The following is a 24,248-nucleotide window of genomic DNA, read 5'->3' as shown; positions in this document are numbered from 1 at the left end:
TGCACAACTCTAGTTATCGGTAGCTCAATTTTGAGATACGTGAAGTTTGAGACACCAGCTACAATAGTCACGTGCATTCCTGGGGCCAGAGCGGATGACATAGAAGCCCACGTTTATATATATATATATATATATATATATATATATATATATATTTTTTTTTTTTTTTTTTTTTTTTTTTGGAGACAACAGGAAGCTTTTTTGACATTATCCTGGATTCAGCCTTTCTTTTTCTTTTCCGATCACACCATCAGTTCTGTCACATGGATGTTGTATTTGAATAATGTTGTTTATCCTGTACACACAACATTTATTACAGTCTGTCCGTCCTGGGAGAGGGATCCCTCCTCAGTCTCTCTCTGAGGTTTAGAACATTTCCCCCTTTAATTTTGGGGTTTCTTTTAGGGAGTTGTTCCTTGTGTGGTGCGAGGGTCTAATGACAGAGGGTGTCGTATCCTGTACAGTCTGTAAAGCACACTGAGACAAATGTTTCATTTGTGATATTGGGCTATATAAATAACATTTGATTTGAAATTTGATACTGACCTCAAAGCCAGTGATGGCTATCTGGTGCATGGAGTCGTTGACAGACTTGATGATGTCCAGCATGGTGGTCAAAGCTTCCTCCAACTCAGCCGTCCCCTCACCCTTACTGCATTTCAACATCTCCTGAAGGACGGGAAGGAGGAAGGGGGTTAGAAAGATTGAATAAAGCAAGGAAGGGAAAACAAGAATAAACACTAAAATACCAAAGAGAAGAAGAAAAGGGAGAACAAGACTGACGCTACATTGGGGTCAGTGAGGTCATGTATGAAGAGACACTTCACATATTTGTGCCAAAGTGTTTAAAAGATGTATCAACAGTTTAAATAAGAAAAATAAACAAGTTGTATGGATCAGTCCATTTAATTTCTTAATTAAATACCACTTCCTTAAGTTAATAAGGGACACCTACAGCATACACTGGGAGAGTTTAAGCAGCATCAAGCATGTGACTCAAAAACAAACAGGGCTTTGCAAAGGGCTATTAAAAATCAAGTCAGGGTTAGCAACGGTGTTAAATCATCAGGTTGAGGATGTCAGAATATTGTTCAGGCAACAGCTCCTCTATTATGGAGTCAAGGCTCATCAGTGACACATAATGTAGCGCTGTCCTAACACCAATGTGAAGTCTATGTCAAAGCATTACAGCTGAAAATGCAGCTGTGGCCTCAGATTTCTCTCATGTAAGCAGCTTATTCCTGATGCCTTTGGTTCCTTATGACCCACATTTAAAAGTTTTGTAACCACTTCCTTTATCTTTCATGATTCTCTTTAGTTTAGTTTGTTTTGAGACATCTGTTTATGAAGATGGAATAGTGTCAAAGGTCAAACCACCAATAACTGCAATCTGTGGGAAAATTCCAGCTGTGGCTGGTGAAGCTGACCATAAATAAAGTCAAGACAAAAACACTTTCAACTTATTCACATGGCTTTATCCTCTCTATTGCAACACAGCTAACAACAAAATCTACTTAATAATAATTTAAAAACTTGTATGTTCATATGTTTATTGTGGAACGGTGTGAGTTGTGAGTTGTGAGTCAGTCTTAAAAGGAGCTCCCTGTGGGTGAAATATGTGGAGCAGGCTGAACTGAGTGTGGGTGAGCAGGTAAAGTTACTTTGAGCATGAGTTGGTATTTGGTGATCCTCTGGACAGGTTTCAGCAGGTAGGCATCCAGAGACAGTTTGTGGTCCAGCTTCTTCTGGCATTCCTGTTCTCACAAACACCAAATACATAACAGACTTAACTTAGTGTTAAAGCTGCAATAGGAAACATGTCCAAGTCAAAACACCTGTCCTGTTGCTTAAATTGCAAAATAAAATAGATTTAAATTCTAGCGTCAGGTTGGACAGTGTGATCTTGGTGTATGGACCAAAGATGGAAGTCTGACATCATACCTGAAAGAAGAGGCTGTCTCCACAATGTCTCCAGAGGACTTCAGAGCGGGGTTTATTCTGACAGTACTTCTCATACACCTGAAGCTCTTCTTTCTGACAACACAAAGACATGTCTGAGTGAAGAGAGGGCCTTAAACTGGCACTTGTAGGTTTCTGGACAATTGTCATCTGTTACTGGAATATGAAGTCAATTCTGCACACCAATGGATCTCATCTCCGCATGCTGTATCTTTAATTAAAGGAGTCCACTATCATGAGACTAACATTATACACAAACTCTTTTTCCTATAAAATACTTTTTCAAATGACTGATTTGCTTTGCCATATACATGTGGAAGGAATACCATATAACATATAACTGCTGCCTGGATTATGGTATCTGGCAATGTTTTTTTTGGCAAATCAAAAATATTTCGGGGTGAATGGTTGGTCAAAACAAAGCTCAGAACTTCAACACCTGATTCAAAAAAGCCCCTTTGGACCTGAAAGCCTGATCTTCACCAGGTACCTTCCCCTCTGAATAATACACATGGAAGCAAAGAAACTCATGTGTGACAAGCTAGCAGTTAGCCATGCAATTATTTTACTTGATAAACAGTAGTCATATCACACTATAAAATAATACTTTGCAAGTAAAAGTACAAAGGTATCAGAAAAAATGTGATTAAGTACTTAAAGTAGTTAAATAAATAAGTAAAATAAAAACAAAACAAATAAAAAACATTATAACAGAGAATATTGAAATCTATGTGAATTAACAATATATAAATACTCAATCTAAATACTTGGGTAAATGTTTCCATCACTTTTCTAAACTCCTCACCCTCTTCAGAAAACAGGTTCCCACCAGCTCCGGTTTCTCTGCACAGTTCTCCAGCTCCCTCAGAAATGTCCTGAAGGTCATTTATGGACAAACAGAATGAAAACACAACACACACTTCATCTTTTCTTTGAGCTGGAAACCACATCAATAGTGTGTGTGAGCAGTGTGTTGTTGCTGTAGTCGTTCATTCTACTTGTCTCAATAATAATGCGTCCAATTGAGTGTGCCATTAGTTTTATCAATTAAATATTTTGCCATACTTAAAAATGGCCAACATGTGAGAACACTTCCTCATTTAAAATGCAAGGGGGGACTCCGCCAATTTTACACATGAAGGTCAGTTTACAGTCCTGCGCAGAACTACTCCGCCTGTGAAAACAGATGTATAGTGGAGGCTCTGGATGAGCTTTGTCGAGTCTGAGAAGAAATGATCCTCAAGATGTTATCAAGGTATCTCAGTTTGGACCTGGAGACCAACAAGTATTGAGTTTGAAAGATGTGAGCAGTCTTCAGTTTCTGCTGCTTCAATTTCTACCATTCTCTTTATGATACATTGCTGGAATACTGCTTTAAAGCAGTTGGCCCAAAACAATTTGGGTCTTGGCCTCTAAGTTTATGAAATGCAAAACCAAGGAGTTTAAAGAAGTGGAAAGAATCCCAGGCAGTCCAATGACAGCTCCACCTCACACTTTCAAAAGTAAGTGTACAGAGAGAAGTGCTAACAAGTAGACGGTGAGAAAAAAGCATAGAGCGATAGAGAAAAGAGGCAAGACAAAACAGGAAGCAAGATGGCAAAGGAAGTGTAAGAAGAAAGAGAGTGGATGGAGATAAGGATGGAAGGGAAAGGAGGAAATACTCTTTGGTTCAGGTCTTCAGGGAGTCTGCAGCGTGGGAAGCCTGTGATGTCTCTGAGTTATTCTGCTTGTTGACAGCTTTTAATAACTATCTTGTTGACACTATAGTTTGTACTTGGAGCACATGCAAACATGCTGTGGTTACATACGGGTCTATAAGTTACAATTGAAGGGAGTAAAAACAAACCAGTGCAAAAGTTCAATATTCCTGTCAAAATTGTATTAATTGTTATAAATATCATCATATGAATATTCTGGAACCGCATTGCGTATTTCCTGCCTCAAATGTCTTCAGAGAAATGTTTTAGTGTAATGTTTAGCTGGGAAATGAGAAAGTTTGAAAACAGAAAACAGTCGAGCCAAAAACCAAGCTCAAATTTCCTGATAAACAGGCGGAACAGGAAATAGTGCTGGCAAGGTTGTGACTGTAAACTGCCTCCTCTCTCTAATGGGCAGGACATTGAGTGCTTTAGAAATGTGCAGGTTGAGTAAGATTGTACCAGCCAACACGCCACACCAATGACAGTTGGTAGTGGAAACTCTTACGCAGTATCAAATTATGTAATACTACCTCTATATCTAATTATGTTTATTAGGTATTTATGAGCGTTAAAGTCTGCTTTCAATTTCAGGGAGAGAACACATATAGTTTGTTTGATGTTCCTCCCACTTCTTAAATAAAATACTTATTTATTCTGTACACACGACATCTACTGCACGTCTGTGCGTCCTGGGAGAGGGATCCCTCCTCAGTCTCTCCCTGAGGTTTCTTCCATGTTTCCCCCTTTAATTGTGGGGTTTCTTTTAGGGAGTTGTTCCTTGTGTGATGCGAGGGTCTAAGGACAGAGGGTGTCGTATCCTGTACAGCACATATGCCAAACTCAAGGCCCCGCGGGCCAGTGGAATTATCTTTGACCTGCAAGATAATATCTAATTAATATTAGAACTGGTATATTGCACGCACCACTAATACTACAAATCCCACAATGCACTGCCACTGCGTTGGCGCATTAATCGAGGGCCCGAAAGCGCGAGCCCTTGCCACTCCCACTCTTTCATCAGTAGCCGTCAACTTTCAGCTATCCCTCTACCCATAAAATGGCTAAACGAAAGGTGGACTTTGAAAACAGGGGTTTTCAAGGCAGGTGGGAGGCAGAGTATATGTGTGCGGATGTAAAGGGCAAACCTGTCTGTCTTGTGTGCGGAGACGGTGTGGCTGTAATCAAAGAATATAATATAAGACGACACTATGAAACGAAACACCACGACAGGTACAAGCATCTGGACATGAAACAGAGGCTCCAGAAGGTAGAAGAGTTGAAAAGAAGTCTGGTGTCACAGCAGGCTATGTTCACAAAAGCCAAATCACAAAGTGAGGCTGTTGTAAAGGCTAGTTATATTGTGGCAGCAGAGGTAGCTAAATCAGGCCGGCCCTTTACCGAGGGAGAATTAGTTAAAAACTGCATGATAAAAGTTTGTGATGTCGTGTGCTCAGATAAAAGGCAAGTGTTTTCAAATGTGAGCCTGAGCAGAAACACCGTTGCTGCTCGTGTACGTGAGCTTGCCACCAATCTACAACAACAGCTGGTAGGAAAAGGAAAAGATTTCATTGCATACTCCCTTGCTGTGGATGAGAGCAGCGACACTTCTGATACTGCCCAGCTGTCCATTTTCATCCGTGGAGTGGACTCAAATCTATGCATAACAGAGGAACTTTTGGGATTAAGATCAATGCATGGCACAACTACGGGAAAATATCTATTTGAAGAGGTATCCAGGTGTGTAAATGAAATGAGGCTGCCTTGGGATAAACTTGTGGGACTGACAACAGATGGAGCGCCCGCAATGTGCGGTCAAAAGAGTGGATAGGTGGGCAGGATTTGGGAGAAAATGCGGGAGGAAAACGGTGCAGGTGAGCTGACAACTTATCACTGCATCATACACCAGGAAGCGTTGTGTGGCAAAGCCTTGAAAATGGAGCATGTAATGGGCACCATAACACAAGCAGTCAACTTCATAAGAACCAAAGGTTTAAATCACCGCCAGTTCAAGTCTTTTCTGGAGGAGTTGGGTTCAGAATATGGTGACTTGCCCTATCACACAGAAGTGCGACGGCTAAGTCAAGGAAAAGTACTGAAAAGATGTTTTGAGTTGCGTGATGAAATCTGTCAGTTCATGGAAAGTAAAGGGAAAGACACAACAGAGCTCCGGGATCAAGAGTTTCTGTGTGAAGTGGCGTTTCTGTGTGACATCACGAGCCATCTCAATGCGCTCAACCTGCAGCTTCAGGGGCGGGGCCGTGCGAACACAGACATGTACGCTGCAGTGAGGGCTTTTAAAACCAAGCTGCGTCTGTTGGAAACGCAAATGCTGCAAGAAAAGTTGAGTCATTTTCCGTGCTGCAAAACTATGAAAGAGCAGGTCTCTACCGCCATGTTCCCAAGTGCACAATATGTGCAATAAGTTCATTTCAATAAGTTTTGCAATAAACATTGAACCATTCCGGCCCTAGAATTGTATAAATTTTTTTATTTTGGCCCACTGTGTATTTGAGTTTGACACCCCTGCTGTACAGTCTAAAGCCCACTGAGACAAATGTGTAATTTGTGATATTGGGCTATAATACAGTTGATTTGATCTTAGTGATAGTGTTTGATTGCTAGGAAGACACCTTGAACACCAGTTTGTGTGTGTGTGCGTGTGCATGTGCGTGTGCGTGTGCGTGTGCGTGTGCCTGCAAACACAGAAGCTGTGAAAAAGACTGTGAATTGAACAATGTGGGAGAGAGTGGAAGACAAAGACAACATCTAAGTGCATATGCAGTATATCATAAGTAATAAAGCAGCCAATAAATGTTTGTGTAAACTAACGCTTTACTTTTACATGCATAATATATTTCCATAAAGCCCAAATATATAAAATGTTAGAAATGTTCATATTTAAATAAGAAGATGGATACAGTATTAACAGATATTGATGGTAATGTTTTTACCAAGTGCATGTGGTAATTTGGGGTTTGTGGTCTTACTGTGAAACTACTGATACACAGATGGCTTCAACCATGTACAGTGGATATATAAAGTCTACACACCCTTATGAAATTGCAGGTTTTTGAAACGTAAAGACAGAAATAACAACAACGTACATTTCAGACTTGTTCCATCTTTAATGTGATCTTCCAACAAACAAAAATCCAGAAAAAGAAAAAAAAGAAAAAACTATTAGGACATTTTTAAATAAAAACCCACAACACCCTGATTGTATAAATCTGCACACACTTTCATCATGGGGGCTCTAGCTGTGTTCAAAGTTAACCAATCTCATTCTAAATCATGCCTGTAGGTAAATAACATACACCTGCCATCAATGAAAGTGATTCTGATTAAAACTAGATTAAAGTCAGCTGTTATCTGTAACCGCAAAGAGTTACCAAAGAAACTGCGAGATCTAATTGTTGAAAAGTACCAATCAGGAGAGGGATATAAAAGAATATCGAAGGCATTACATGTACCGTGGAGCACTGTCAAACACATCATCAATAAGTGGAGAAAATGTGGCACCACAGAGACATTGCAAAGATCAGGACGACCCTCCAAAGTTGATGTGAGGACGAGGAGAAAACATATCAGGGAGGCGACCAAGAGGCCAACAGCAACATTGAAAGAACTACAGGAATTTCTGGCAGGTACTGGTCCCTCCTTGTATGGGACCACTATCTCCCGTATTCTGCACATGTCTGGGCTATGGGGTAGGGTGGCAAGACTTTCTTACAAAAAGAAATATCAAAGCCTGTTTGAGTCACCCTAAACCATGTGGGAAAATGTGATGTGGTCTGACGAGACAAAAGGTTGAACTTTTCGGCCTCAATTCTAAAAGATACGTTTGGCGCAAAGTCAATACAGCTCATCATCCAAGGAACATCATAGCGCCTGTGAAGCGTGGTGGTGGGAGCATCATGCTTTGGGGCTGCTTCTCTTCAGCTGGGTCAGGTGCTCTTGTCAAGATAGACGGGATAATGAATAGCTCCAAATATCAAGATATTCTGGCGCAAAACCTGATGTCCTCCGTCAGAAAGCTGAAGATGAAGAGGAATTTCACGTTCCAACATGACAATGACACAAAGCACACATCCAAGTCGACCAAGGCATGGCTTCAGGAAAGGAAATTCAAAGTCTTTGAGTGGCCCAGTCAAAGCCCGGACCTCCATCCCATCGAAAACCTGTGGAATGACCTAAAGAGAGCTGTACACCGGAGATCCCCTCGCTATTTGAAGGAACTTGAACTTTTCTGCAAAGAAGCGTGGGATAAAATTCCAAAGTCTCGATGTGCAAAGTTAATAGAGACTTATTCACAAAGACTTGCTGCTGTAATAAATGCAAAAGGGGCTTCCACAAAGTATTAGTTGGGTGGGGTGTGCAGACTTATGCAATCAGGGTGTTGTGGGTTTTTTAAATTAAAAAATGTCCTAACAATTTATTCTTTTTTTTTTTCTTTCTGGATTTTTGTTTGTTGGAAGATCACATTAAAGATGGAACAAGTCTAAAATTTACGTTGTTGTTATTTCTGTCTTTACGAAACCTGCAATTTCATAAGGGTGTGTAGACTTTTTATATCCACTACACCTGCACATCTAATGCAAACTCAGAAGATTTGCCACAAACGCTCCCTTTGTGGAACTTAAGAGTTTTTGATTCTGTAAGAGAGATTGAACTGTGAGCTCTTGTGATCTGACATGCAAACTAGCATCATCCAGTTTATGGAGGAAATTAAAGAATCATTACCAACCTGTCATATACACTTTGTTTTTGTTTTTTACCAAAGTTGTGCTGCTACTGTACACTTAGCATTACATGTTTCCAAGAGTTATTTCTCATGTGAAACTACACTGTGTTCAGAATCATGGACGGATTATTAGACAATGGGCCCCTAGCACAGAAAGGGCCCCCACCCTTCTTACATAGAAATAAGAATCTCAAACTGAAAGTTACTGAGGTGGAGGAAATTAATAAAGTTCAGTTGCAATATTCAATTCAACTGCAGCAACAGACAGTTCTGATTCACCTGCAAAATGTTACTGAAAGAGACGCAAAACGACTACAAACGAGGCTCGGGTGCTGAGTGACACTGTCTGCTGTCTAATGCTGTCTGTCTGCTGTCTAATGCTGTCTGTCTGCTGTCTAAAGATGTCTGTCTGATGTCTAAAGATGTCTGTCTGCTGTCTAAAGCTGTCTGTCTGCTGTCTAAAGATGTCTTAGTATGCTATAATATACAGGAAGAAAACATTTGTTGGCAGAAAAAACTAAGAGAAGAGAAGAAGTATGCTAAATACATGACGTAATGTCAAGAATTTGAACAGCCTTGAATGGGACACAGTACATGTCTGTTCACCACTTTAAATATAGGTGAACTTTTACGTGTGTTGGATTTATAGTAAAAGGTTTTTGTGAGAAGCCATACTCATACTGTGGCAGTGGGGTGTGGTTAGGGTGCAGGCTGCTGGGGAGAGACAGGAATGTCCCAGCTGGAGGCCAGACAGCTGAACGGAATCAGGTAGTCACATAATAAATGCATGGTGATGGCCTGGTTCTGTTCTCTTGCAGTAGGCTGGGTTCCAGAGAAGACGGAGACGCTTCTTCAGCCCCAACGCAGCGCAGCCTGGAGAGCAGCGGACAGCAGAGCGACAGACAGGAGAGCGACCTGTCGGCTGTGCCTGTGATATAAGCTTACATGTGTGAGAATAAAGCTGTGTGTGTGACACTACACCTCCTCTCTGTCATCCTTAATCCCTGACTGTCGTCCACAACTGGCGCCTGAACAGGGACATGACGGAGGACGTAGCCGCGCAGAGCCCGCTAGGGCTGACCTCCAGCATCTGGCGACCATGCACGAGGGCACCGCTGCCCTTCAGCAACAGCAGAGCCAGACGCTTGTAGACCTGGCGGCGTACCAGAAGACGGAACCGCGACCTCCTGCAGGGAATGCTCCGGTCATCGGCAGCCCCGGAGGGTGAGTCGGGAGGCGGGCCAGCCCAGCTCCCTCGGGTCGCAGTGCAGAAGATGACGGCGGAGGACGACCCGGAGGCCTTCTTGGACATTTTCGTCGGCACGGCAGAGGCGTGCAGGTGGCCGCAGGAGGAGTGGGGGCTACGACTGCCCCCCCTGCTTTCCGGGGAAGCCCAACGGGCCGCCCATAGCCTGCCCGCGGCCTCCAGATACAGCTACGACCAGCTCCGGAGGGTGATCCAGGACCGGCTGGGCAGCACACCAGAGGGCCATCGCCACCGGCTCCGGAGCCTGCCCTTTGAGGACGCTGGCCGACCCTTCGCCTTCGCCCAGCAGCTCCTCGACTCGGCTAGGCGCTGGCTCCAGCCGGGAGTCAACTCCGTTGAGGACATCGTCGGGCAGGTGGCCCTGGAGCAATTCATCGCCGGACTCCCACTCTTCTTGGCGAACTGGGTCCAGTGTCACCGTCCGGCCAGCCTCGAAGCCGCCGTCAGACCACCTCTCCCTGCCCGGGCCATCTCTCCTCCACAGCTCCGGCCCGTTCCAGCCCCGAGGAGGTTCCGGCCTGCCATGGGGGCCGCTGGCCCCGGCACTACGCCATCCTCCGTGGGTCCTGCCTACAACCCTGGGGCAGATGGACCCCAGCCGCTCCCTAACCCCCAGTTTTCTTTATTTTCTCCTCCACAGGACCCAGCCTTCGCGTCTGGTCGCCCGGCACCGCAGAGGGCTCCTCAAATTCTAGGGCTGGGGTGCTGGCGGTGCGGCAAGCTCGGCCACACCCGGCGGGACTGTCCAGTCATGGAGGTGGGGAAGTTTGTCCGGATTGTGGCACCGCCAGACTCCTTCCCCGGTCCGGAAGGGATGTACCGTGTACCGGTATGTATACAGGCGCCTAAGACGTCAGGAGGTTTATGGGACTGGCCGGCTACTATCGTCGGTTTGTGGAGCTTGCGGTTGCCGGGCTCCCGGCCTGAGTCGGGCGGTGGGGGTGTGTGGCAGTGGGGTGTGTGGCAGTGGTTAGGGCGCCGGATGCTGGGGAGAGACAGGAGTGTCCCAGTTGGAGGCCAGACAGCTGAACGGAATCAGGTAGTCACATAATAAATGCATGGTGATGGCCTGGTTCTGTTCTCTTGCAGTAGGCTGGGTTCCAGAGAAGACGGAGACGCTTCTTCAGCCACGACACAGCGCAGCCTGGAGAGCAGCGGACAGCAGAGCGACAGACAGGAGAGCGACCTGTCAGCTGTGCCTGTGATATAAGCTTATCTGTGTGAGAATAAAGCTGTGTGTATGATACTACACCTCCTCTCTGTCATCCTTATCCCTGACTGTGGACAAGAGCGTCCACACATACCTTTTGAGAACTTAGCAAAAAAAGATCTTCTCACCCTGTGATTCATAACATCTTCATATATCACATACACAGATATGCTCTTCCAAAATCCTTCACTTAAAATACTGTTGTGAGTTTAACGCGGCGCTAATCAACATCTCCTTAGACACACTGGATCAAATGACTGATGTAAAAGGAATCACATTTAGTGTCAGTGCAACAAAATAATTGACAGGTCTTTGATCCAGATCCAAAAAAATGTATCCAATAATAATAATAATAATAATAATAATAATAATAATAATAATAATAATAATAATAATAATAATAATAATAACAATATGAGTGCTCCAGACAGTGATACAACCCTTGTGTTCTATAAGAGATCTACTATCACTTTATGAAAACATTTTGAATGATTCTGACTTGATCTAGTGTGGATTAGTTTGTTATACCCTTTGGTCAGTCTTGTTCAATAACAGTGTTTCCGGGATACAATAAAGCATGAAGAAGAGCAAATTACAACAAGCATTCCACCTACCTGTTGTGAAATTCGTAAATTGCTGGCAGGTTGCCAAACAGTACATCCCTTTTGCTCTCCAGGGACGGAGGGATTAGGTGGCTGAGCTCAGAGTTATCCAGCTCCGCAAAATAACCCTAGGCAGGAGGGTAGAATGATTATGAGGAAGACGAAGAAGAAATAATTAACTGGCAAGTCAACAGAACATCTCATCTAATCAGAGAAACACATCCAGTATGATACAGTATGGGTGATGAGACTGAATTATTCATTAACATACACTAACACATGCTCTGTTTCATGTAATCAATACACTGTACCGTCAGAATTAATGCATTCCTGAGTAATCCAAAAGAAAATTAACTGGACTCATGCAGCTCAGGAGATCATATGAAGTTCTTACACTGACAGGAGTCTGAAGCACAGATTATATCAGTAACTGTTATCAAAGCATCTCCATTCCAATAAAGTATTTATTTTTACATCTACAAGGTGATTGACTAGTCATGGAGGGTAGTAATCAGCCGGTAGTTCAGAGTCCTCTGCGTCCCAGGAGGAGCTTTGTCAAGTAGGTTGGGTTTGGGGACGACGTTTTTTTAAACAGAAAGTCTTCATTTAAAGAGTTTGAGTTTTATTATTACCAATGCAGTAACGTGTAAGCAGAATGCACTCAGAACTGGTCAAGATGGACAAACTATATATTTCTGGGTAGTTTTATTTTATTTGAAGTTGCACCAGATGGAAACACTCAGTTACAGTTAATCATGTATCCTTATATTTGGTGATTTGATGGATTAAAAGGATTAAATGCTGTTTTATGAGTTGGGGAAATTCTGCTTTAGTCTTTTGAAAAATAAAAGATACATAGAAATAAAACTCCTCTTGAATAAAAAGCTAGCTAAATGGCTCGTGTGAACCTCTGAACTGCTTTCTAAATCTGATTTTAGAGAAAAGAAAAGTAGTGTGTTTGCTATGGCAGTGCAGATATGTGTACATACTGTAAAGGTATATATATATATTTGTACTATTCAATTGGTGATGGCCTAGTGGTACGGCTTCCAAACACAACACCAGATGGTTGCGAGTTCAATACCAGGCTGCCACCATTGTGCCCCTGAGCAAGGTACTTAACCCTGAGCTGCTCCGGGGAGACTGTCCCTGTAGTTAGTTCACTGTAAGTCGCTCTGGATAAGAGCATCTGCTGAATGACCTGTAATGTAGTGTACATATATATTGGAACATATGTATTGGTACAACAGTACAACCAAAAGTGAGCAAAAATGAAATAGTGGCTAATACTTCCTCAGTTTATTGTGGCTGTTTTTGCACAGCGATGAGAAACTGAGGGAATATTAGCGTACAATGATCAAAACCAAAAAATAGATCCAAGTATTCATTTATCGGAACGGAACGGAACGGAATGGGTGAATTAAAGGGGATTTTAAACATTCAAAAACAGTGTTAGGAGCAGAGATTAAAGACTTCAGAGACAAATCCAGTTCAACAGTGCAGGATTGCAGATGTTGTGTGTAAGTTATGTAATGCAATTATGTAATGTAAAAAGAGCCAGCAGACATACTGTACCTCCATGATGCTTTGCAGTTCGTCCACATATAGCCTCTCTGTTTCAATCAACTCAGTCATGATGTGTCTGCAGAGAAAGCGGAAAGAATGGGGTGATTTCTAATGCAGAGAACATCATCAGCAAACCGTTCTGGCAGAATCTTCCTGCAAAAAACATTATAATATTCATCCATCCACTTTTGCTCAGATGGGATGGTTTTGCAAGCTGATAAACGAATGAATAAATCACTAACCAGCAATACATTTCAATATTGGCACAGCGCGAATGACACCATCATTGAGAAGAGAGTGTTTTGTGGGTATTTGGAAGAGCAGTAAGATTTCATCAGGATTCGTCTCCCAACGGACAAATATGGCAAAACAATAAAAGAGGGTGACTCTCCCTTTACTGCGGGAATAATGTTAATGTTTCCTTTTTCCAGTAACATTGTGTTTGTGCTGCCTCCTCTCAGGCCTAGTATACACACACACGGTCTACACACACACGGGTATAACAAAATCTCGGTCCAGATGAAAACACAAAAACACAATTGAAGCGCTGTCAAGGCCAGTGGGCAGGTTGGGTTACACAGTAACATAACACCACCCCACCCCCTCCCAAACACACACGCCAAAAATAACCGTGTATGTGTGGACACCGCCTAAATTGATAATTGCACCCTCTTATTAATGTTCAATGACTCAATTACTGTGTTAGTCACCAGGGAACTGAAAATTCATGTCCAACTGTCTAAATCCCTCCACCTAGAAGAAGTTCAAATGAGTCATGGAATGTCGTTCTGTCGGTCCAGACTGACAACTATTGAATAGATTGGTGTGTAATTTCATACATATATATGTATATATATGTGCCCAGAGGATAGAGACTTTGGTGATCCCTTTACTATTTCTCTAGCGCCGCTCTTTTTCCTGAGGGTGACAGGATGCAGGATAGGTAATAGTAATTTGTTACAACGCTCTGCATGAGGTTCGAGACAAACTTAACTACAGATCTGAAGCCACAAAACTAATCTGACTTTTAGTTTGTTGTTCAAGAAAGAGATTACCTGGAATCACCTTAGCCAAGTTACATTCCACTTCCATCATTATTTTGACATTGCCCACATGCTCTGCTTTCGCATTTTACATTATGATCTGAATGTTCAGAGCAAGCTGAGCTGGAACATCTGAGGGTCGGGTTGATAGGGTTGAATAATGGGTACTGAGATCCTGGTATTTGCCTAGGAAATCGGAAGAAAATCAATCCCCCGTTCTCAGGACAAAATGATAGTATACTGAAGGTCAAAAACAGTAGATCTTATATTTCCCACACACAACACAACAGTGTCATTGATTAGCCCGCCCCTGCCTCCTACATACCTTCTTCTTTCAAACCTGCAGTTTGTAACGCAGGTTTTCTGTTCAACATTTTGATTCTCAAGCCAAAGCTGAGATAACACTCATGACATCATCAGGGGTCTCTATTCAGTTTTGGAGAGCTAGCTCCAGAGACATAGAAGACATTACAACACTGATTTCTCCTCCTTGGGATGAGTAAACTGAATTTCACAAGTAAACATTGGTTGAGTTTCCCTTTAAGGTGACACATGCATTATTACATCATTTTGAGGCCCCGTCTCCAGGAGAAGCACATCAAATATGGAAGAAGCCCAAAGAGATGTGCTAAAAGGCTGTTTGATGTACTCTGCAATCTGTCATATCACACACATACAGGAAATGGAAGAAAGGTTTGTATGTTGAGCCACGATAAACTTTTCAGGTGTCTCTGTTGGCGTTGCTACAGATCTGTGGTGCAGCTGCAGAGCATCAACTGCAGACTGTAACTGAATTGCGTCTCTCTAACCTTGTTAGAACTAAGAATGTGCACAAGTACAGAGAGACAGTGGGCTCGCCTTGTGTGCTCATTGCCTAACTGTGTACGGCTACACAACTAAAGTGCTGGCACCAATTTGTACAATCTCACACATGTGCTCATGTCATGCACACATACAAAGACTTCTCCTCCTGTCGACATACATCCATAATTAGGTTTATTGCACATGTGTGTGTCAGCTGATGCAACTCTGAGGACATGCATTACCTATATTGCTGAACATTACTAAATAATAAATTAATGTTTCTTGACAATAAATAATTATCCAAGCAAATGAATAGTTACATGAACCACTAACAATTCACTACGTTAGTTTTTTGTATACCTGTAAATAAAGACCCCACTACAGGCCTTGGTAATCATCAGTACTCTTTTGGTACCAAGCAAAATGTGGCTGTACTACTGAGCATAGATACTGCAGTACCAATGTATCAAGAGTCTGCATTTAATGTCTAGTCAGTCATAATCTTCTTTACTTATTCTTTGAACAGATAGTTTAAGTCACATATATGTAGGCTGATTATGTTTAAATAAAAGAGTAAGTAGAGTTACATTTGAGTGTAAATGATCCTGAATGGGTTTGAACAGTTTCAGTGTGTGATAGTGGGGAATGGTTTGGAGACGTAACAGTGGCTACAGTATCTGGGGGTGGCCAGTCCCAGGTCAGGAAATAAGCATTAGGACAAATATACTGTATATCTATTGTCCTTGTCGTGAGTGTCAATGCAAACTGACTCCAGACACCCCCAACAAACTCATATTCACCACCACTACAGCCAGGCTGGTATTGTTTTCACCTTGAGTCTGTGTGTGTGTCATCATGGCAAAATGTGCTCCTGGAGACACCTACTGTCGCAGGAAGTACCACAGAGGAAGTTTTGAGAACTTTGCCTGGTGTTGCAATCGTGGAAGATGCAGTCACAAAACTTTACAGATGTGTAGTTGAGATCAAAATGAAGGTCGAGTTCGAAGATGGGCGTGGTCCGAGCATATACACTATTACGCCCCCACTCTTATGCCCCTGGCCTGATTTGGCATCACAAAACCATTTGTGTAATGAAATCAAAATAATTCTGAGTTCAAAGATTGGCGTGGTCGGAGTGTAAAGTGTAGAAGGGGCCATTGGACCCTCGGCCTCACCCGATTTGGCGTTGCAGCCGGTGTGATCCCATTGCAAGATGGTCTCTAGTATAGTATGTGATATTATTAGAGATGAGTTGACACTTGAATCCTCTTGCTTTTTGTGAATTATAATTATACTGTTAATGTTGTGCAAAGTTATTAATTTCTCAAGAGGGGATCAAATCAACATAGAGTATCTATGCAATTAATGAGCCTATTCCTTGACAACATGTGGGAGGTTTTGTTTTATATTCACTAGCTCAGCTTGCTAATGCTAGCATTGTCTTTCAATAAATGTGAATCTTTGCACATGTTATTTTAACATTTGCTCAGTGCCATTGCAACGACCCCCCTTGCTCGGACCACGCCCATCTTTGAACTCAACCTTCATTTTGATCTCAACTACACATCTGTAAAGTTTCGTGACTGCATCTTCCACGATTGCAACGCTATCATAGTGACTTAATCAGACAGACAGGCAGGCAGGCAGGCAGGCAGGCAGGCAGGCAGAAAGACAGGCAGACAGACAGACATGCAGACAGACAGGCAGGCAGACAGGCAAAAATAGGGTTAGATTCAGTTTGGTGGCCAGTACTGGTTCACTTTTAATTTCTAATATCTTGGAGAGTCTTCGCAACAATACACACTGTATGTTGGCTTTACATGTGGAGAAGCAACTAACTGACACAATAATTCATCCAAAACTGCAATTCCTCTTATGTGCTTGCACATATAAAAACAGACACTGTCTAAAAGGAAGTACGGGTAGAGGGAGGTGGGATAAAGTGAAGGGGAGGTAAAGAGGGCTCCCTCTGCTGCCCAGTGGTTCCTCCCCCTTTACAACACACACACACACACACACACACACACACACACACACACACACACACACACACACACACACACACGGACCTTCAGGGCAATCAGAGGAGACATTTGAAGCTCTCCTCAGCTGAGTTGCTGAAGTGGACTATTGCATTTGGCAGAAGTGAGAGGAGGAAGAGGAGGAGAAGAGGAAAGTCTTCGTGGCAGAAAATTGAGATGGTGGAAGAAAAAGAGAAGCTGTTGGAAAGAGTGAGGCAGAAAATGTGAGTGTCACAGCTAGACAGATACGTGGAGAGAGTGAGTTTACAGGAGCAGAGCTGAAGGGCTTATCTGTTACACACATGGATTGGACTCAAAAACAGCCCGGTAAGTGAGGAATACAGTGTGTATGTGTCTGTGTGCTGAACGTGTTTCTCTAAATGAAGTCTTTAATACCTTCCAGTATTCAAGGCTAGAGGCTTCAGCTTGCAGTAGCAGACTGACACATTTAGAGAGGTAAGAGAGGAAACAAGTAAATACATGAAGTCCCAGAAATCGGGGGGTTAAAGAGCCAGATGCAGAGTTTACAAGAGTGTTCCAGTGAGACTGAGGAGATGAATCAGTCCCAGACCAGGTAGGCTAGGTTAGCAGGGGAACAAAGAGCAAACAGGAGAACAAACTAATAAAACGTGAATAACACACAGGTAGCTCTGAAGTGGTTAATTATCTCCAATATACACCATTTTGCAAAGCACAGAGCAAGTTTTAAAAGTTGTGTGTTCATTGAATACTTAAAAACAGTCTAAACAGATTCTACATGGCTTTTTTAAGCCTCTTTCATTCTCTCTTCTCTTTTGTCTCCTTCCAACGGTTTGTCATATCTAAAGCCAAAGTTACAATGACATGTCATTTGACTTCCCATTAGAATACCAGTTATGCAATCTGCATTGTACTCACCAATGTTATTGGTTAAATTATTTTCAGGGAATTTGGCGCCATTGCTACAACAAAGTCTGACGGGTCAAGAAACACGAGCAGTCCCATGATGAGACAGGTTGTAAACTAACCTTCAAAGAAAAGGAAGTTGAATAGTAAAATGATCCAACATGGATTTCACTGAACACCCACAAAGGTTTCCTGTGCAATGGATATTATCACTGACGCTTTAGGTTTGTTACCTTCTTGTATACCTACAAATAAGGTTCCCTAGATAATCTGGATAAACTGATTTAGTTTCCTCGTCTGATTCCCTGCTTGTGTTTGTTGGCCCGTTAGAGTTTGTAGCGATGCAATCCAAGTCATTACTTTATTACAATGTTATGATGACTAAATAAAAGATGGCCACAACTACAAAAAGAAAACCAGAGTTGTACTAAACCAGAATCATTGACTTAAAGAAATGCAGCTTCCTTTTCCGAATCTCAATTTTTGTAAACAAAATAATCCTCATGCTCCCATTGAATTCTAGTGAAGACCTTTTGTGACAGAAAGCTTGGACTGTAGACGCGTTCATCCATCGTATCCAGACCAGTTACCAGAGTTATCACAGCCAACACACGGCAGCATTAAACCAACATTGAAAAAACATCAGAAATATTCTGCGATCCTGTAATATTTTTACCCCAATGACCAATAGCACTCATTATGTAGAGAACCAAAACTATGTGAATAAGTATATTTTCTTACATTCAAAGCTGCTCAGCTACATGGGAAGCAGGGCTTGTGAAAAGGCCTCACAGCATTAGAGAAATCCAGTTCCAGTTCCTGATATTTAAACAAAGGAGGGTGAACAAATTTGTATTGTTTGCTGTAAACTATTTGCATTGTCTGCTGTGCCGGAAAAACACACATTAGGTTGGGTAATCGGGGTCTTTCAAGCACACGATCTACTTGGTGTCAAATATCAACACCTGAGTTCATGTGTGAAACAGAGGTTATGTGCTCACTCTAATGAATCGCACTGCAGTTTTCGAGAAAGAGTCTCAAATTTTAAGATGCCTCAATTTAAATATTTGGTACCACATGAGTTCATGCTACTGTTGTCTTCTGAAGAAACAAAGCACTCACTGGACAGAGGCGGGCGAAGTATCAGAACTTTCACTAAAGTCAAACTAGTAACACCACAGTGGAGAAGTACACAAGTATTAGCATCAAAATATATTTAGAAAAAGCAAAAATAAAAGTACACATTCTCCACCACGTCCAATTTCAAAATAATATGAATTATATTATTGGATTACAAATATTGATTCATCATTTTAATGTTGAGCTGGTATAGTTTATTTTACTATATACTCCTAATAGCTTGTAAATTTCACCAAGGATCAATAAAGTTTATAGTAATACATGATAAATGATTTCTGATTATATGTTCTATTATTTATCTAAACCTGTATCTTTAAAGTAACTAAAGTTGGCTGTCATGTGACTAAACACTTGTAGTCAACAGCTAGTTATCATAGTACAACATCACGTGTTTTTTAGTTTTTTAAATGTACACTCCCTGAAATATCTGGGGATATAAATAAAAATGTTTTAGATTAACTTAAAAACAGTAATACACATTGATGGAACATTATCACCATTTTTACTTAAGTAAAGCAAGTGAATACTTGTGGAACACTTCTTTCACAACTGAATTTGTTGACAAAAGAAAAAAGTCTGCTATATTGTAAAATTATATTATTATTATTATTATTATTATTATTATTATTATTATTATTACATTGTGGAAGAACAAAAGTGACGCTGCTTCTTATGAACGTTATATATAGTATTAAAGAAACACACACGTGCAGCTGGATGTGGCATCTTAACCACTCGGATTCATATAGACACAAATTTGCTTCAGGGGGCTTTACACTATGTACAGCATATAGACCCTTGCAGCGGATAAGTAAAATCCCCCCATAAAACCCCAATTAATGGAAGAAACGTCAGGGAGAGCGACTGAGGGGGATCCCTCTCCCAGGACGGGACTTTTTCTAAACTTTAGTGTTCATTGTTGGTGATTCTACAAGTCATCCAGAGAACACAGATCATTCAAGAAATGTTTACAGTAATTACTTTTTTTCTAGTTTCTGTTGGGATTTGAGCGATGAACGCCTCATTACTTGATACCTTCTTAATACAGGTTATTTTACTAATCCCTTTTTTATAGTTTATATCCCAAGTACAGTGTGCGTGTCTCTCTCTTTCTCTCTAGAACTTGCTCTAACATCACACAGCCCCATGTTTATTCTGCAGCAACAGGACACAGAAAAGGCCTCACTTCCTCATTTCTTACTGACAGTGGAGCCTCATGGTATGTTTAGCCACATGACCTCTTAATGTGGAGGCCTGGCCACGTGTTGTCAGAGCTCAATATTGTTGGTTGAACCCAGCGTTCAGTCAAAATATGCTGCTGTGGAGTTATGTGTTGAGCCTATTGTGGTCCCGCATTGCACAGACGTCAGCAGCTTCTCTGCTGAGGGGCTCTGTCTAAAGCCTCTCTATTATGGTTATTTGTGCTGGGTCGGCACTTACATTCACTCTGCAGCTAGACAACGTGGTGGACAGGCTGTTTTGGGGTGTTTAAAAAATACAATGGTGATTGGGGGCCAGTCTCTTTTTATCCACCCCCTTTAATTTGAGGAAGTAATAGATTCAAAGATTTGCAATTGTATCAAACTAATTACAAATGTATCTTGTTTCTATATACTTAAAAAGAACGCATGTACATATACAAATACAAATATAAATGATCGGTCGTTGAGAAGCCTCCATGGTTGTTTTATGCAGACTATTTAATCACAGATTAAATTCTGTGTGTTAATCTGTAATTAACACACATAAATTAGCATATTGACCAGAGAACATCAGAACGTTTTTGTTGTATGGTCAACTATGGAGAATTAATTAGCTACAGTAAGTATTAAGTAAATTTACGTAGTAAATTTGCAGATGACAGTTGTTGACTGTTCACTCTTACAGCTTGTTAAGGCACTGTTCATTATGTGATCTATAATAAAATGGTATGTCATTTTAAAATCACACTCTTTCAAAATGTGTTTTTGATATAAAAAGGGTTAACTTTTCAGCCGTAGTCTCGTTTTAGTTCTCATGTGATCATAGAACCAAAACCAGGCCACAGAAGTATATCTTTGGAAAACTTTTGAAACACTTTTTTTTTTTTTAAAGACAGCCCTTACATACCATGTGAAGAGGTTCAGTGGGATTAACCCTTCGCTATGTTCCTATATCCGTTGTTACTAATATTCTGACAATGGTGGGAAGAAGGCAGGTTAAATATGACACTCAAAGATTACAAAGGAAACGGAGAAGACACCAGGGTGTGACATGTCAACCACATCAACATGATTCACAGCAAACAGCACGCCCTGCGCTGTTGCTTTTGTGAGACACAACCGATAAAGCAAGTTGCTGTGTTCAGCAATGTTAGTGTTAGATGAATCATCTGTACTGACTTTGACCCCTTAATATTGTAGTTAGCATTGGTATCATGCTGTCTGACAATATAACTGAGTTCCTATTTAAAGCCATCCATATTTCTTCCTTATTCTTCTTACTGAACGTGAGATGTGAAGGTCTCAGTGAGTCTCTGAGCCTGTGTGATGGGAAGCGTTTCCTTCTATTTGCGACTGTACTGTTGCACCTCGCTATAGTGCAGTGTGCTGGTGGCAATTATCCATTAACCTTAACCACTAAAATAGTCAAATTTTGTTAACTTAGTCAAATCAGTCGACATGGAGCGCTTTGTGGTCTCTCAGTGCGTAAGTGTGCGTAAGTAAGTGTGCGTGAGTGTGTGTCTTATCAGCTGGCAATTTTAATAATTTGTGGTAATATAGATGGAGTCAATAGTTTTCTCTTATCTCTCCTGATGTGACTGTGTCATTTCCAGGAAAAGCATTGATCTCATAAGTACTCCTAAATGCATACAGCAATATTTTTGTGATTAAAACATTAAATCTTGAATATTAGAAATGTATTAAAATTAAAAATAATTGCTTTAAACTCACGCATGTGCCCCAGCTATTTTGTAATGGTGTTTAGTTATGATATCATAATGAAACCACAGGATATTGATTTGTTTTCCTAAAAGAAATAATACCATATCAGCAGAGCAATTAAGTAAATGCACAGCAGGCTATATAGCAGGAAGATTTTTTTTTTAGATATTGTGACTTTTTTCCTTTTGGATTTCAAATTTATCCTTGTAATATTACGAGTTCTTCTTAAAATATTACAACTTTATTCCAGAAATCTCAGAGAAAACAGATATGTGGATTTTAAATGTGCAGAAAGTTTTGAACATGAGCAGAAAATCTTGCTGAAACACATATGAGCTATTGAAGTCCAGGGCTTCATATATTAGTTGAAATTAATGAATGTATCATTGATGTGAATAGAGAATGTGCCACATGCACATTTAAAGAGGTGACTTTCCAAAACAAAAGACACAAAAGTGGAGGGAAGAGTTACTCATGTCTACTTGTTTGCTGACTCAGCAGGGATAACATTAAATGAGAAAAGGTTGATCTACAGGAGAATAAATATTTGAAAGCAATATGGAATGCCTCAGAGCCTTACTGCATTATATTCCTTTATATTTTCAAATGTCACCTGTCGCTTGAATTGTGTGTTTTCCTTGACATAAATAAAGACATTTTCATCATAAATGTATAAATAAAAATTCACTAGAATGCAGGAATTAAAGTTTAGACGCTCAGAATTCATATTATTATACCTATATTATAGGAATGCTATAGAGATAATAGAAGTAATACAAAACACATTATTATTTGGTTACAGGTGGGGTACTAGATAGATTGAAGTGACACTATAAACATTTAATTCCCTCACAAATACTATCGTAATAACATAGAATACCAAAATTAGAAATATTATTGAAATCGTCACAGAAATAGGGACATTATACTGATGCTTTACACACACACTTCACTACAGAAATTGTAAGACCAAAAATAAATAGTGAAGAATATCATGTGGATATTACACACTTTATTTCACACAGAAATGTTATAGAATACTGTAGGAAAAGTATAGTATATATATATATATATATTGTCAAAACTAAAAGCAGGAGTTACATTTATCGTTGTATTGCCCATACACACCAGTGACGTGCAGTGAGGTTCATGGCTGAGGAGGCACTGACTCTTTCAGTCAGATTTACAAATATATATGAACCCAACTCTGTAGCACTTTGAGTTTTGTTTATTCAAATGAAAAGTGTGCTTATAAATACAATGTATTATTATTATAACTGAGTAGCTTATTGAGCATTTTCTTGGCAGCATGAACATTGACTACTGGTTATTTTTCACATCAGCATTCTTCACACACACACACACACACACACACACACACACACACACACACACACACACACACACAAAGCTGCATTTATAGCTGCTCAGAGATATTTGCTCTGCACCCTCCATAGCGATTTTAGTCTGTTGCTTTGATTAATTTTAATACAGACTGCACTATTAACAAAATAATATTTAAGGTCAAAGGTTTTTATTTAAATATTGGACTGTTTTCTCTTAGTCAGGTGGTGGTGATAGCCTAGTGGTCATGAGTTCAAAAAGGGGTTCTCTCGGGGGAAGCTGGAAGCAATATTTTAGAAAGGGGGGCGTTTACGTGTCTTTTGGGGGGTCATAAAAACACGCAAAAAAATCTACTCCAAAAAATTAATCCAAATCTAGTCAGATATAGAATATAACCGGCGACTGACTGTTTTTCCTGGCCAAAGTCAGGCTCCTTGAACACAACATGAGCGGAACGTGTCATCACGTCAAAAACTTAAATATTGAACGAGACAGTCATTGACATCAGCAACGCAGCATGGTGAGTGTAAAACAGAGAAAGGTGGATGATGAATGTTCCAGGAGAAATGTACGAACGATTATTTCTTTGTGGAAGTAAAAGGCCAGTGTGTGTGTGGACGCGCTTGCGGTCATGAGCTGCATTACAGCATGAAACATGCCAAACTGCACGAGCTGAAAGGACGAGTCGAGTGCGTTTGAATAAAGTTAACATTGTGTGAGCGATAAAGTGCTGCTTGAAAAACAAAAACAAGCGCCGTCCCCCTCAGCCACCACTGCATTAAAGCATTAAAGCATTAATGTTATTCCAAGAATACACCATGAATAAAACTAATCTGAATTAATGCTATAAAAAAAAATAAAAAAAAATAACGCTCTGGTCGGGACTTGGACCAGCAGCAGACGAGCTGCTCTCTGGCTGTTCGTTATAGCAGAGCTAACACCAGCAGAGCTAACCTCAGTAGAGCTAACCTCAGTAGAGCTAACACCTGCAGAGCTAACTGTATAGCAGAGCTAACACCAGCAGAGCTAACCTCAGTAGAGC

At 40.9% G+C, this 24,248-nt stretch overlaps 2 protein-coding genes across 5 annotated transcripts in view; one reads left to right on the top strand and one right to left on the bottom strand.

The window, feature by feature from the left end:
- mcf2l2 (MCF.2 cell line derived transforming sequence-like 2) overlaps positions 1 to 24,248 on the bottom strand; it is a 115,656-nt gene that overhangs the window by 32,285 nt on the left and 59,123 nt on the right. For both annotated transcript variants that reach the window (XM_029430460.1, XM_029430459.1), the window contains exons 16-21: positions 13,055 to 13,121; positions 11,492 to 11,607; positions 2,765 to 2,834; positions 1,942 to 2,034; positions 1,662 to 1,754; positions 547 to 669 (exon numbers count right to left, since the gene is read on the bottom strand). In XM_029430460.1, coding sequence (XP_029286320.1) covers positions 547 to 669; positions 1,662 to 1,754; positions 1,942 to 2,034; positions 2,765 to 2,834; positions 11,492 to 11,607; positions 13,055 to 13,121 — 562 coding nt within the window. The remainder of the gene's footprint in view (positions 1 to 546; positions 670 to 1,661; positions 1,755 to 1,941; positions 2,035 to 2,764; positions 2,835 to 11,491; positions 11,608 to 13,054; positions 13,122 to 24,248) is intronic.
- Positions 16,953 to 24,248, top strand: part of b3gnt5a (UDP-GlcNAc:betaGal beta-1,3-N-acetylglucosaminyltransferase 5a) — a 14,987-nt gene continuing 7,691 nt past the window's right edge. Inside the window, exon 1 of one of the 3 annotated variants that reach the window (XM_029430464.1) lies at positions 16,953 to 17,137. The gene's annotated coding sequence lies outside the window, so the exon portion shown is untranslated. Of the gene's footprint in view, positions 17,241 to 23,670; positions 23,727 to 24,248 lie in introns of those variants that run through there. The other 2 variants (XM_029430462.1, XM_029430463.1) reach the window with 2 other exon arrangements.

Source organism: Cottoperca gobio, chromosome 4 (genome assembly GCF_900634415.1).
Source record: "Cottoperca gobio chromosome 4, fCotGob3.1, whole genome shotgun sequence".
In the NCBI taxonomy this organism is placed as follows: Eukaryota; Metazoa; Chordata; class Actinopteri; order Perciformes; family Bovichtidae; genus Cottoperca; species Cottoperca gobio.
The sequence above is the reverse complement of the archived record's forward strand: the minus strand, read 5'-3'. Positions and strand labels throughout refer to the sequence as shown.